The sequence below is a fragment of the Lampetra fluviatilis genome, chromosome 39 (assembly GCF_964198595.1).
Source record: "Lampetra fluviatilis chromosome 39, kcLamFluv1.1, whole genome shotgun sequence".
Taxonomy (NCBI): domain Eukaryota; kingdom Metazoa; phylum Chordata; class Hyperoartia; order Petromyzontiformes; family Petromyzontidae; genus Lampetra; species Lampetra fluviatilis.
Window position 1 is genome coordinate 1,198,547 of NC_136313.1, and position 14,372 is coordinate 1,212,918.

Here is a 14,372-nt window from a genome sequence, read left to right on the forward strand (position 1 = left end):
AGCCCCGCACCCCCCTCCCGCTCCTCTTTCACCTCCATCTCCCACCCCCACTCCGCAACTCATCACTGCAGCTCCCCCCGCGGAGCCCAGGGCCTCCTCCCCCTCCACTGCCTCCCCTCGCTCCCTCCTCATCCCCTGCTCCAATCCCCTCCCCCTCCTCCCTTCATCCCCTCTTCCAGCCTCCTCCCCTCCTCATCCCCTTCTGCCCCTATCCCCCCCCACTACCCCCCTCCTCCCCCCTCCATTTTCGCCCCCCTAATCCCCGCCCCCATCTCCTTCAGCAGCCCCCCCCCTCATCCACCCCCCACTCCCCCCCTCATCCACCCCCCCACTCCCCCCCTCATCCACCCCCCACATCCACCCCCCACTCCCCCCCTCATCCACCCCCCACTCCCCCCCTCATCCACTCCCCCCCTCCCTGAAGCAGCGCGCCCGAGTGACGGGGGCGCAGATTCACGGCGAAGCGGGGAGGGAGGGGGGGCAGGGGGGGAGGGAGGGGAGGGGCAGGGTGGGAGGGAGGGGGGCAGGGGGGGTGGGGGGGCAGGGGGGAGGGAGGGGGGCAGGGGGGGAGGGAGGGGGGGCAGGGGGGGGAGGGAGGGGGGCAGGGGAGGGAGGGGGGGCAGGGGAGGGAGGGGGGGCAGGGGAGGGAGGGGGGAAGGGCAGGGTAGGGAGAGAGAGAGGAGGGTGAGAGGTAGGGAGGGAGGGTGATGAGGGCGCGAGGGGGAGGGAGAGTGGAGCGAGCAGAGGGCGCAGGGAGGGGGCAGTGGGAGGGGGCAGTGGGGAGGGGGCAGTGGGAGGGGAGGCAGTGGGAGGGGGGAGGCAGTGGGAGGGGGGGGGGCAGTGGGAGGGGGGGGGGGCAGTGGGAGGGGGGGGGCAGTGGGAGGGGGGGGGCAGTGGAAGGGGGGGGGGCAGTGGGAGGGGGGGGGCAGTGGGAGGGGGCATTAGGGGAGGGGGAAGTGGGGGTTGGGGTTTGGGGAGGGGGTAGGGGGAGGTGGCAGTGGGGGAAGGGGGAGGGGGCAGTAGCCAGCGAGTCGCCGCCGCGCCGTTTTGGAGTCGAGCGCGAGTGAGCTGCGCGGACCGAGTTAGTGGCGAGAGTGGTGGCGGTAGCGGTCGCTGGTGGCCCTCGTCGTCGTTGTTGTTTGTTGTTGTTGTTCTCGCCGAGTGAGCGAGTTGGCGAGTGCCGCGTCTGGCTGGAGGGGGCAGCGAGTTGGTTAGCGACGGCGGAGTGGAGAGGCCGTCCGTCGATGCCGCGGCGAGCCGCGTTCGGGGTCCGCGCCGCCGCCTGCTGCTGCTGCTGAGCGCGCGGGGGGCCCGGGCACATGGAGACCGGCGCAGGGGGGACCCCCGTGGGGGGCCCCGCGAGGAGGACGAGGAGGAGTGGGGGGCCAGGGGACACCTCGGGCTCCGTCGCCATCCTCGCCGCCGCCGTCGTCGTCGTCACCCTCGCGGCGTTCGGGTTCACGCCCGGTGAGTGAACCCCACGGGGAGCCTGCACCGCGACCCCTACACACGGGGACCCAGACTCATTCACCCTCCATCGTGAATCCAGGCGAATACACTACACACAGTCCACACACTACACAGTACACACAGTACACACTACACACAGTACACACACTACACAGTCCACACACTACACAGTACACACACTACACACCACACAGTACACACTACACACAGTACACACACCACACAGTACACACAGTACACACAGTACACACACTACACAGTACACACACTACACAGTCCACACACTACACAGTACACACACTACACACCACACAGTACACACAGTACACAGTACAAACTACACACAGTACACACACTACACAGTACACACACTACACACCACACAGTACACACAGTACACAGTCCACACACTACACAGTACACACACTACACACCACACAGTACACACAGTACACAGTACACACACTACACAGTACACACACTACACAGTACACACACTACACAGTACACACACTACACACCACACAGTACACACAGTACACAGTCCACACACTACACAGTACACACACTACACAGTACACACACCACACAGTACACACAGTACACAGTACACACACTACACAGTCCACACAGTACACACACTACACACCACACAGTACACACAGTACACAGTCCACACACTACACAGTACACACACTACACAGTACACACACCACACAGTACACACAGTACACAGTACACACACTACACAGTCCACACAGTACACACACTACACACCACACAGTACACACAGTACACAGTACACACTACACACAGTACACACACTACACAGTACACACACCACACAGTACACACAGTACACAGTACACACACTACACAGTCCACACACTACACAGTACACACACTACACAGTCCACACAGTACACACACTGCACACCACACAGTACACACTACACACAGTACACACACTACACAGTACACACACCACACAGTACACACAGTACACAGTACACACACTACACAGTACACACAGTACACAGTACACACAGTACACAGTACACACACTACACAGTACACACACTACACAGTACACACACCACACAGTACACACACTACACAGTACACACACTACACAGTACACACAGTACACAGTACACACAGTACACAGTACACACACTACACAGTACACACAGTACACACACTACACAGTACACACACTACACAGTACACACACTACACAGTACACACACCACACAGTACACACAGTACACAGTACACACACTACACAGTCCACACACTACACAGTCCACACACTACACACCACACAGTACACACAGTACACAGTACACACACCACACAGTACACACACTACACAGTCCACACACTACACAGTCCACACACTACACACCACACAGTACACACAGTACACAGTACACACACCACACAGTACACACACTACACAGTCCACACACCACACGGTGCACGTCGCGCTTTGTGCGAGTGGAGGTTTCCGCGCGCGCGTTCACCGGCGACTCGGGCATCGCGTGCGGGGCTGTTGGTGGTGTTGGTGGTGTTGGTGGTGGTGTTGGTGGTGGTGTTGTTGGTGGTGTTGGTGTTGGTGGTGGTGTTGGTGGTGGTGGTGTTGGTGGTGGTGCTGTTGGTGGTGGTGGTGGTGTTGGTGGTGGTGTTGGTGGTGTTGGTGGTGGTGTTGGTGGTGGTGGTGTTGGTGGTGTTGGTGGTGGTGTTGGTGGTGGTGGTGTTGGTGGTGGTGCTGTTGGTGGCGGTGGTGTTGGTGGTGGTGGTGTTGGTGGTGTTGGTGGTGGTGTTGGTGGTGGTGTTGTTGGTGGTGTTGGTGGTGGTGTTGGTGGTGGTGGTGTTGGTGGTGGTGCTGTTGGTGGCGGTGGTGTTGGTGGTGGTGGTGTTGGTGGTGTTGGTGGTGGTGTTGGTGGTGGTGGTGTTGGTGGTGTTGGTGGTGGTGTTGGTGGTGGTGTTGGTGGTGGTGGTGTTGGTGGTGTTGGTGGTGGTGTTGGTGGTGGTGTTGGTGGTGGTGTTGGTGGTGTTGGTGGTGGTGTTGGTGGTGGTGGTGGTGTTGGTGGTGTTGGTGGTGGTGGTGTTGGTGGTGTTGGTGGTGGTGTTGGTGGTGGTGTTGTTGGTGGTGGTGCTGTTGGTGGTGGTGGTGGTGTTGGTGGTGGTGTTGTTGGTGGTGGTGCTGTTGGTGGTGGTGGTGGTGTTGGTGGTGGTGTTGGTGGTGGTGTTGGTGGTGGTGTTGGTGGTGGTGTTGTTGGTGGTGGTGCTGTTGGTGGTGGTGGTGGTGTTGGTGGTGTTGGTGGTGGTGTTGTTGGGGGTGGTGCTGTTGGTGGTGGTGGTGTTGGTGTTGTTGGTGGTGGTGTTGTTGGTGGTGCTGTTGTTGGTGGTGGTTCTGTTGTTGGTGGTGGTGCTATTGTTGGTGGTGCTATTGTTGGTGGTGTTGTTGGTGGTGCTGTTGTTGTTGGTGGTGGTGCTGTTGGTGGTGGTGGTGCTGTTGGTGGTGCTGTTGTTGTTGGTGGTGGTGCTGTTGTTGTTGTCTTTGTTGTTGGTGGTGTTGGTGGTGCTATTGTTGTTGGTGTCGTTGTTATTGTTGGTGGTGTCATTGTTGTTGTTATTGTTGTTGTTTTTGTTGTTGGTGCTGTTGTTGTTGTTGGTGTCGTTGTTGTTGTGCAGTGATGCTCCGAGCCTGCGACCCTCGAGTCGAAGCTCACTGCTGCTGCTGCTGCTGCAGTGTCTTTGTGTTTGTGTGTACACAGCTGTGTCGTTGTGTGTCGTGTGTGTCGTTGTGTGTCGTGTGTGTAGTTGTGTGTAGTGTGTGTATATATATAGGTGTGTGTGTGTAGTAGTGTGTGTTGAGTGTATTGTGTAGTGTGTGTAGTAGTGTGTGTTGAGTGTATTGTGTAGTGTGTGTGTGTAGTAGTGTGTGTTGAGTGTTGTGTGTGTGTGTAGTTGTGTATGCTGTATGTAGTGTGTGTGTATATATAGGTGTGTGTGTAGTGTGTTGAGTGTATTGTGTTGTGTGTGTTGTAGTGTGCGTTGAGTGTATTGTGTAGTGTGTGTGTAGTAGTGTGTGTTGTATGTAGTGTGTGTTGTATGTAGTGTGTGTGTGTTGAGTGTATTGCCTGCTGGCTAAACTACAATAGTGGGGAGCGGTGGGGTAGTGGTTAGCGCGCTAGGCTGTGAACCCGGCGACCCGAGTTGGATTCCCGCTCACGGCCACCACCGGCGACGATCATCCAAACCGGTCCTGGGCCCTCCCCTAGGTCGACTCGGCCTCAAATGAGTACATGGCGCGGTGCGTAAAAACATCGCCACTGGGGAGACAAAGGCGGTCGTGCGTGGTTGCTGGCCACCCAGCCCCCTCGTGTGCCACAGTGCTAACAGCACTTGCCCCGGACAGTCTGTTACAGGCTACAGCGGGGGATCTTTGTCTTTGTTATTGCCTGCTGGCTAAACAATCGGAGGCACCTTCTGGACTCGACTGGCACACAACCACCACAACCACCACCACCACAACAACAACCACCACAACAACAACCACCACCACTACAACAACCACCACCACAACAACCACCACCACCATGTGGTGGTTGGAGGCACAACCACCACTACAACAACCACCACCACGCGGTTGTTGGAGGCACAACCACCACCACCACGTGGTTGTTGAAGGCACAACCACCACCACCACGTGGTTGTTGAAGGCACAACCACCACCACCACCACATGGTTGTTGTTGAAGGCACAACCACCACCACGTGGTGGTTGTTGAAGGCACAACGACACAGATTGTGTGGCCACTGCCGCCTCACACATCGATCCGAGACACGGACACACAAGGCAAGAGACACATTTGGAATGAACACGGCGGCATAAGTCGGCTCGCAGATTTAGTACATCAAGGACTGCATTTTAACAATCGCCCTTTACGTATCAGGAAGCCGCTGGGAGCTGCTGAGTTTGGAAACGAATTTCTTTAGAACTGCGGCTTTGTGTTACCGTCGTAAGTTCTTTCCCCACCTCCACCGCACCTCCGATTAGCTACGTACGGTGCGAAAGAAGTTCAACATACACACGCATCGTGTCGACTGACTGAGAGAAGGCGCTTGGGCTTGGGGACGATTGTCTCTGGCCGTCTGTCAGCAGTCGAGAAGAATTGCAGTGGCAGCCACACCACGGCCAAGGGACTGGTGGGTTGGGGGTGGACACAGTCAGCTCACGTGGGTTGTCAGGTTGGGGAGCACGTCATCCAGCAGTGGATCGATCGTGGCCGATGATTTGTGTTTGTTTGTGTGTTCACACCCCATGTCACTTCAGCTGTGTGTGTTGTTGTTGTTCTGTATGTTTGTGTGTGTTGTGTATGCAGCGTGTACGAACGTGTTGATTAGTGTGTGTCTATTGTGTCCACGTGGGTACAGCCTTCACGTTCTACTGCATACACGTGTCCCAGTGCATGTTTATGAGGTGTGTCTATGTAGTGTAGTGTGTTTGTGTTGTGTTTTTGCGTTGTGTGTTGTGTGTTTGTGTAGTAGTGTATCCGCGTTGTGTAATGTGTGTTCTGTGTGTGTTCACGCCGTGTGTGTTCACGCCGTGTGTACAGCCGAAACTCAATGTTTGCTTTGTGTGTGTATCTATGTATTTATATTGTGTATATTTGTGTGTGTATCTATGTATTTATATTGTGTATATTTGTGTGTGTGTGTGTTTTGCGTGCGGTGTGTAAACATCAGCACTGGGGAGACAAAGGCGGCCGGGCGTGGTGCTGGCCACCCACCCCCTCGTGTGCCCTGTTCGCTTTCATGGCTGCGTCTCGCGAACGGGAATTTGGCTCGGGCAGTCTGCCCAGGGCTTGCATCGGGATCTCTTGCCTTTGTATGTGTACACGTGTGTACACGTCACGGTGTACGCGTCATTGTGTACACGTCACGGTATACGCGTCATTGTGTACGCGTCATTGTGTACGCGTCATGGTGTGCACGTCACTGTGTGTGCACGTCACTGTGTGTGCACGTCACTGTGTGTGCACGTCACTGTGTGTGCACGTCACTGTGTGTGCACGTCACTGTGTGTGCACGTCACTGTGTGTGCACGTCACTGTGTGTGCACGTCACTGTGTGTGCACGTCACTGTGTGTGCACGTCACTGTGTGTGCACGTCACTGTGTGTGCACGTCACTGTGTGTGCACGTCACGTCACTGCGTACACGTCTGTCTCTGCGACTCAAGCTCTCCGGCCTGCATTTGAAAATCCGTATTTACGATGCTCCAATAACACGTGATACGGTATTTATAGACGCGGCTAAATTTACCATCACAGCGAATGAGCAAATGTGTGCACGCGCGTGAGAGACACCAGTGAGTGAGTTGGTGTGGTGGAGTGTGAGAGACACGAGTGAGTGAGTTGGTGTGGTGGAGTGTGAGTGTGAGAGACACCAGTGAGTGAGTTGGTGTGGTGGAGTGTGAGTGACACCAGTGAGTGAGTTGGTGTGGTGGAGTGTGAGAGACACGAGTGAGTGAGTTGGTGTGGTGGAGTGTGAGTGTGAGAGACACGAGTGAGTGAGTTGGTGTGGTGGAGTGTGAGTGTGAGAGACACCAGTGAGTGAGTTGGTGTGGTGGAGTGTGAGAGACACGAGTGAGTGAGTTGGTGTGGTGGAGTGTGAGTGACACCAGTGAGTGAGTTGGTGTGGTGGAGTGTGAGAGACACGAGTGAGTGAGTTGGTGTGGTGGAGTGTGAGTGTGAGAGACACGAGTGAGTGAGTTGGTGTGGTGGAGTGTGAGTGTGAGAGACACGAGTGAGTGAGTTGGCGTGGTGGAGTGTGAGAGACACCAGTGAGTGAGTTGGTGTGTCTCTCTCTGTGCTGCAGTGTCTCGAAGGAGAGTCGCCGTCGCAGCGATATTGCTCTTGTGCCGCTCCTGACGCGCCGCGGTCCTTCTCTGCGCTTGACCCCCTGCATGTGAAGTCGCGGTTGTCGCTCTGTGTCTTCATCAGCGGCCGTTCGAAGAGAGAGAGTGTTTGCCGTGCCGTGCCGCGTGTGCGTTAGGGCTGCGTTTGTGTGTCTAAGAACACGCGTGTGCGTTAGAACATGTGTGTGTGTGTGTTAGAACGTGGGGAGCGGTGGCGCCGTGGTTAGCGCTACGCTGCGCTACGAACATGGCGTCCGGAGTTCGATTCCCGCTCACGGCCAATATCGGCGACGAATATTTGAACTGCTCCTGGGCCTCGCCTAGGTCGACTCGGCCTCAAATGAGTACCTGGTGCGGTGTGTAAACATCGCCACTGGGGAGACAAAAGCGGTCGGGCGTGGTGCTGGCCACCCACCTCCTCGTGTGCTGTTCCGGCCTTCATAGGTGCTCGCTAACAGCACTTGCCCCTACAGTCTGTTAAGGCTATACGGGGGATCTTTGTGTGTTAGAACGTGTCTAACACTCACTGAACTCTTACCAGTGCTCATTGCGACGTGGGGACTGGGATGTGTTAGCAATGAGATTGTGTGATGTGTGGGGAGGCAGATGGTGTCGAGATGGAGGCACATAGCAGAGAGGATGTTGAACTTCTTTGGCACCGTACGTCGCCGATAGTGCTAATCGGATGTGTGGAGAGGAGGGGGTGTGATGAGGAGGGGGTGTGATGAGGAGGGGGTGTGATGAGCAGGGGGTGTGGTTCAAGAACAACACGCCCCTACCTCTCACAACGCATCCTCGCAATCTTGCCGTGGTGCTGTTATCCGGGCGAAGTGAATGCTCGTGAAGGTCAGACCGCGGTGGTCCCAGGCTGTGCGCACACAGCCAGTGGCTGCCGGCATGTCATTTTCCCCCCCAGCTCGAGGTGGGGTTTGGGGGGCAGAGGGCCACACGGATCCCCCCCCCTTCATTTCACCATCTCCAGGCCATTGTGGGGGTGGCCCTCTTTTGTGTGCGAGGGCTGCGGCAAATTGCCTGTTCACCCTCCCCCCCCTTCCTTCTCGGTGACCCTGCGTGTTGACCTCTGCGTAAAGGTGCCGAGTGAATCGTTTTTGGAAAATGTTTGGTAGCCTGCCAATGGTGATGTCTGCCTGTCTCTCACCAGTGCAGGGCCACGTGAATCTATGCTCCACCATTGGGGCGCTCAGTGTGTCTCAACAATAGGTGAGCATGCTTTTGGGATGGTTGTGCCAACTATTGTATCGTCTCATGGGCGGCAAGGGTGGAGTTTGTATGAACTCCCCCTGTTCTGCATGGGGTTTCCTCCCATATCAACAAAAAGAAAATAGAACGTACAATCTTAACCGACGTTGGCAAAATATATTCGTTGCTGGTAAAAAAATTACCTGCAAATTAATTGGGATGGCACACAGCTGAAAAATAATCTTGGGGCTCGTGAAGTTTTCCCGGGTAAACAATGATTACAGTGCATAAATAGCCGAATAAGTCTAAACATATTGGCATGTTGGCGTGTTCTCATCAGATGCTGTACGCCAACGCCGTCTTTCTGCCGGTGTGAGTCGGGGCCTCGCCTCTCAGGAGGGGCCCCCACGTTGAGTCCGTCGGGCCCCAGTAGCTCTGGTAACCAGCGTGGGGGTGGGTGGGGGGGTCTGCAGGTTACGTATGTTGAACTTCTTTCGCATCGTACGTAGGCAAACGTGCAAATCGGAGGTGCAGGGAAGGACAAACTAAACACGAAAAGTTATTCTAAAGAAATTACTTTTCAATCTCGATGTTTGTAAAGTGCATTGCTCAAGTGGCTTCCTAATATCGGAAGGAAGAGCGTTCCAGACGTCCGTCGGAGCGCGTCTGAAAGGGCGCGACGCGGTGGCCGTCTTTGTTCGATGGCCAGCAGCCCAAAGCCGCTGCCGCTGCGAGGATGACCGCCGGAGTGTCGTGCGGTGCTTCTCACGCTCCTTGACGAGCTCGGCGAGGTATCGCGCGGGTTCATTTGTGGCGAGCGTTCGGTTACCGGCAGGCTGTGAGAACGAGAACTGAGCGACCGGTGAAGTGCGGCGGCGGCGGCGGCGGTGGCGGCGGTAGCGGCGAAAGTGGATTATGACCGCGAGCATTCCAGAGGCAGCCTCGCTTTGGAGACGGGCGCGGGCTCGAGAACACAGCCTGGAGTGCGTGCACTCAGAGGAGGAGGAGGAGGAAACGTGAACGTACCAAAGCCGGCCGTGTCTTTGTGCCCGGCTATTGCATTTCTCAGTTGGCCTTTGTGCAGAAATTCACGGGGAAAATAGATAGACGCATGCTTGCTTGCGTGCGTGCGGCGTCGCGATCGGATAACCCGAGACACTTAAACGCGCAGCGGCTCTTCGTAGCCCGTGTATAGATTCGCAACTGATAGAATTGATAATGGCGTGGAGCAAAAAAAAAACACCGTTCCCGTCCAACCGACACAGCCAAGCGAATTAGAGTTTTGAGAAACGGTGGTGCAACACGACTGCCTCTCCCCCTCCGCCCGTGCCCGTGAAACGTGTGCGGGAAAGGTTGGCAAAGCCGCAACGGGCGTGCAGAGTGGGCTACAGTGCGCCGCTGAGGAATGCGTGTGTGGGTAAGTCACCGCCACTTTCGCCGTGTAAATCAAACGCGAACTAATGCACACGGTGGGGGGGGGGGGCACACGTAGAGATGGCTCCTCCAGCACGGATAATGCACCGCAGCTTTATTAATAATTCCGTGGCCGGTTTTTGCTCAAGAAAGCCTCCCTCCCCTCGTGTGGAAACCCACACGGAACCGTGGTTGGTTTCCTCCAACAAATACGAAACGACCGCCGGAGACGAAAGAAGTTGCCTTGATTTGCGGAGAGTCTGTGCGGGGTATAGCCCTGTGAGCCATTTGGCTCTTGAATCGGGTGCAACCGCAACAAACAAAAACATGAACAAGAAACATCTTAAAGTGACTCTGCGCAAACAGAAAAATCCAGGAAAAAAACAGACGGGTTGGGTGAAGTAGAGGGACGCGGGGTGGTTGTGGCGGAGGGCGCCCTCGGACGGTGCTAAGAACGTGCTCCAGAGAAGGGGGCCTGAAGCCGGTGCTCGAGGGGGGGGGGGGCTGATTCTTGTTGTTGCATTGGGCCCCCTGGGTTTCGCTTCGAGTCAGCAATGAGCGGGAGCGGAGACATCTTGAAAGAATGTTTTGGAAGCTGTGCCCGCATTTCAGTTGTGACCAATTGCGATCCTTTACGGAGCCGTGTTTGCCACCCACTGTGTTTGTTCTAAGGTGACAACTCCCCCTCTCCCTTCCCCCGAACTGCCAGGGATAGATGGGAACGACGATTGCTGAACGTGGAGTGTCTGTGTGTCCGCCGTGCTGTTTTTTTGTGTTCCAGTTTCGCGTGTTCAACGCTCCCTCTTCACGCGGCGCCTTCGTGTTTTACCGCTGCACCTCCCTACACGTGCGGCGTGGTTTCACGTCGCGTTTTTACTCGCGTACACATTGCGCGCGTGCAAAATGCACCACGCGCCGAAACGAACGTGCCATGGGTTCCATTCCGTCCCACGGAATGGACGCCGTTGTGGCCGAATTGGAAGCCGCAATGTCGGAACAACGTCGTGAGCGTGCCCACTGACATTGGACGCACAGATCCTTCATTGTGCACCGTGCACTCCCCACCTGCTTGAACGGTGACCGATCTGTCCGTCTGATGTTTGTATATAGGGTGCAGTACCGTGTGTGTTTATACACCGCGCGGTCGTGTGTTGTATCTGAGCGTCGTCTCTGGGCGCTTTGCACGCGATAAGCCACTTCGCATTTGAAAGGGCACCCCCAGTGGTAGCTGCCCCCTTTAGGCACAAGCTGATTTGAACACCTGGCCTGCAACCGGCCATGAGTCTGCCAGCAAGGGGGGGCTTGGGGGTGGGCACGACGGAGCCGGGGGTGATGAATGCAGCTGTGTGTGCGATCCCAATTGAGTAATTGGCGGCCACTTTTTCGAATTTGGCGAAATTTTGACCGTGACGTCGCTGCACAATGGCTGACTTTGTTTGTGTGTAATGTCGCCTTGTTTGTGTGTAATGTGGCATTGTCAGGGCTAGGAGGCAACGTGAGTTTAATATCCTCGTCTTCTGGTGTTTCGTGGTGGATCGGTTGAACCCTGAATCCCATGATTCATGATTTTTAGAATCTCTTGTATACATTTCTTGAACCGCGTATGCTGTTTCCTCTTTTTGTGTATCTCAAATTTTTTTGATGTCACATTATGTTCACGTGCGAAGCGCTGTCCGTGGCAAGTCTTTAGCGCGAGGGGCGCGATGTTCGATAACAAAGTTTGATTGATCGATCGGGAACATTGCGGTGAATGGTAGCGCCTCTAGTGGCTGTAGGCGTGACGCGAGCCCTTTGTTCACGGTGGATAAAAAACCACGGAATTTAGTGCGCACGTGATGAGTTTTATGAGCGCAAGAATGGATAATCGAAATCAATCAATTGATATCCATTTCAATGATTGATATTCTTATCAAGTCATTTTTTATGAATTGATATCCATTTCGTTCCACCCCAAGACAGTTTGGGTACGTAAGGTGCGAAAGAAGTTCCACACGCACATACATGCACACATACATGCTGTCAGTTTAACACGTGGGCTTTCGCGACCAATGTTGTCCGTGAAAAAAGCGGGGTGGATTTAGGGTTAGACTGCATGAATATAAATGTGTCGTTAAACCCGACACCACCCGACACAAAGTTTGTGACGTAACACAAAACATGGCAATTAAGGCTGTCGCCTGATGATGCTGGTTGTAATTACTGGCGAAAACGTTGACCTCGAATTGTAAATGTTGTGGGTTTACTCTCCAACACAACCGGTGTGCCGTACCAGTAACGAATTGGCACGTTTTGTGTTACGTGACAAACCTAGCGAATTGGCTGTGCCGGGTGGCGGCGGGTTTAACGACACATACATATTGACGCGATCTAACCCAAAACAACCTCTTCGTATGGACACATGCTGTCGTCCTTGCGCACGAACCTTCGCTTTCTATGGGCAACGCCGCCGCAATCGTTCCCATCGTTGTTCAGCTCCGGCGGTCACCGGGTCACCGGGGGCTGTTCGAATCTCGGTGCCGTATCCACCACCCCATATCCCATCCCGCTGCGGTTTGTTTTCTTGGGAATGTTTCTCGGCGGTGGGAGAAACGCCAGCGGGAAACGGCTTCGAGGTACGGGCGCCGTTTGGAAAAAGTGCACACGGCTGCTTCTTGAAGACACGAAGATAAAAAAAAAACCCCTCAAGTGATCAAAGTCTGCTGCTGCGTGCTGCTGCTGCCGGCCTCGTGCCCGCTGGTGCCTCCTGGGTAGAGACCGGGCTGTGAGTGCACACGTGACGATTATCTGAATCGGTCGTGGGCCTCAGCTATGTCGACTCAGCCTCAAATGAGCACCTGGTGCGGTGTGTAAACATCGTCGCTTGCGAGACAAAGGCGGCCAGGCGTGGTGCTGGGAACCCATTCCCTCGTGTGTGCCGTGGCGGCCTTCATAGGTGCTACTCGTTAACAGCACTTGCCCCAACAGTCTGTTAAGGCTGCACGGGGGATCTTTGTCTTTGTTGCCTCTTCGTGCCTGGGCTGCGTGAGATCCACCGGCGTGCCTGCTGTCCCAGAGGGGGAGAGACTTTGACCGCTTGTTCAGCTTCTAAAACATTTCCAGCGAGTGTCTGTGAAGTGCGCGCCGTGCAAGCGCGGGGTGCAGAGTGAGGTGGGGAGCGGGGTCTGGGGGGGGGGGAGCGAGCGGGGTCTGGGGAGGGGGAGCGAGCGGGGTCTAAGGGGGGTCTGGGGGGGGGGAGCTGGGTCTGGGGGGGGGCGGGGTCTAGGGGGGGGTCTCGGGGGGGGGGGGGGAGCTGGGTCTAGGGGGGGGGGGGAGCTGGGTCGAGGGGGGGGTCTGGGAGGGGGAGCGACCGTTCCCTTTTGGCAGCGCGCGGCCACACACGTGGTTACCGTGCCGCACTGTACGGCGTTCACCAGCCGGGCTGCAGGCTGCGTGTGCTGTGTGAGCGCAGAGAGAGGGGGGGGGCACGGCGGGGCGTGCGTGCCGCTTGTTTGCTCAGGGGGGGAGAAAGTTTGCGTGCGGCGTGAAAGATAAACCGGCTCTGTGCGAACGTCTCGTGTGCGAGCTCAAAGTTCACGAATGCGCGACGCTGTGGGTCGGCGCGTCGACTCCGTCGAACGTGCGGGGCAGCTCACGGGGCAGCTCACGGGGCAGCTCACAGGGCAATCGGTGAACCCGTGGGGCCGCAGCCGCCGTGGCCTGTGGGGGGACCCTCCGTTGTGTCCTTTGCCACGCGTGGAGAGCCGCCGACGAGGTGTTTACACCCCACGCGTGACGAACGGCGTTCAAAACCCCGGGTGTCGGCGGCACACAAGGGCTCGGCATTCTCACCTCTGCCAAAGGTTATTTGGGGAGGTTGATTGGCACGCGATAATTGAATAAAAACGAGACCCAACGATGTCTGGACAGAACATTGTTTGAGTTCCGAGTTAATTTCAGAGAGAAAACCCCATTATCCTCAGCCGTCATGCGCCAGATCCTGCGTTGGCTCCCTGTCTGCATTCCTCGTGCGTCTCCCCTTGCCACGGTCATTTCTTAAGTCTCGGGCGCGAGTTTTGGAGAGAGAGAGAAAAAAAGTTTTCAGATCGAGTTTGGGGGCCAAACAAATTTCTGGTTTGTTTCTCCTGGCAGCAGAGGCCGATGAAACTCGGAAGAAAGGCCACGCAAACCGAGGACCCCATTTCAAAAGACGGTACAACTGTAGCGGTCACGGCACGTGGCACCACCGCACAGCGCATGGCACCCCAAGCCCCTCCTGCAGCGCTGTCTCTGGGAGAGAGGCAACTTGCAAGGGGCCTTGGTTTCAAAGCATCGCACACGCAGGCGTTGCTCGCTGTACAATAAACTCCGTTGTTGATTTTC

General features: G+C 56.0%; 1 protein-coding gene and 1 long non-coding RNA gene across 5 annotated transcripts in view; both read left to right on the forward strand.

Annotated features, from left to right (window-relative positions):
* Positions 1 to 1,007: 1,007 nt before the first annotated feature.
* Positions 1,008 to 14,372, forward strand: part of LOC144945833 (neogenin-like) — a 99,641-nt gene continuing 86,276 nt past the window's right edge. For all 4 annotated transcript variants that reach the window (XM_078874383.1, XM_078874386.1, XM_078874385.1 and 1 more), the window contains exon 1: positions 1,008 to 1,467. In XM_078874383.1, coding sequence (XP_078730509.1) covers positions 1,320 to 1,467 — 148 coding nt within the window. In that variant the 5' untranslated portion in view covers positions 1,008 to 1,319. The remainder of the gene's footprint in view (positions 1,468 to 14,372) is intronic.
* LOC144946015 (uncharacterized) overlaps positions 5,434 to 14,372 on the forward strand; it is a 30,210-nt gene continuing 21,271 nt past the window's right edge. The window contains exons 1-2 of the long non-coding RNA XR_013639736.1: positions 5,434 to 5,500; positions 8,563 to 8,621. This is a non-coding gene — a long non-coding RNA (uncharacterized LOC144946015). The remainder of the gene's footprint in view (positions 5,501 to 8,562; positions 8,622 to 14,372) is intronic.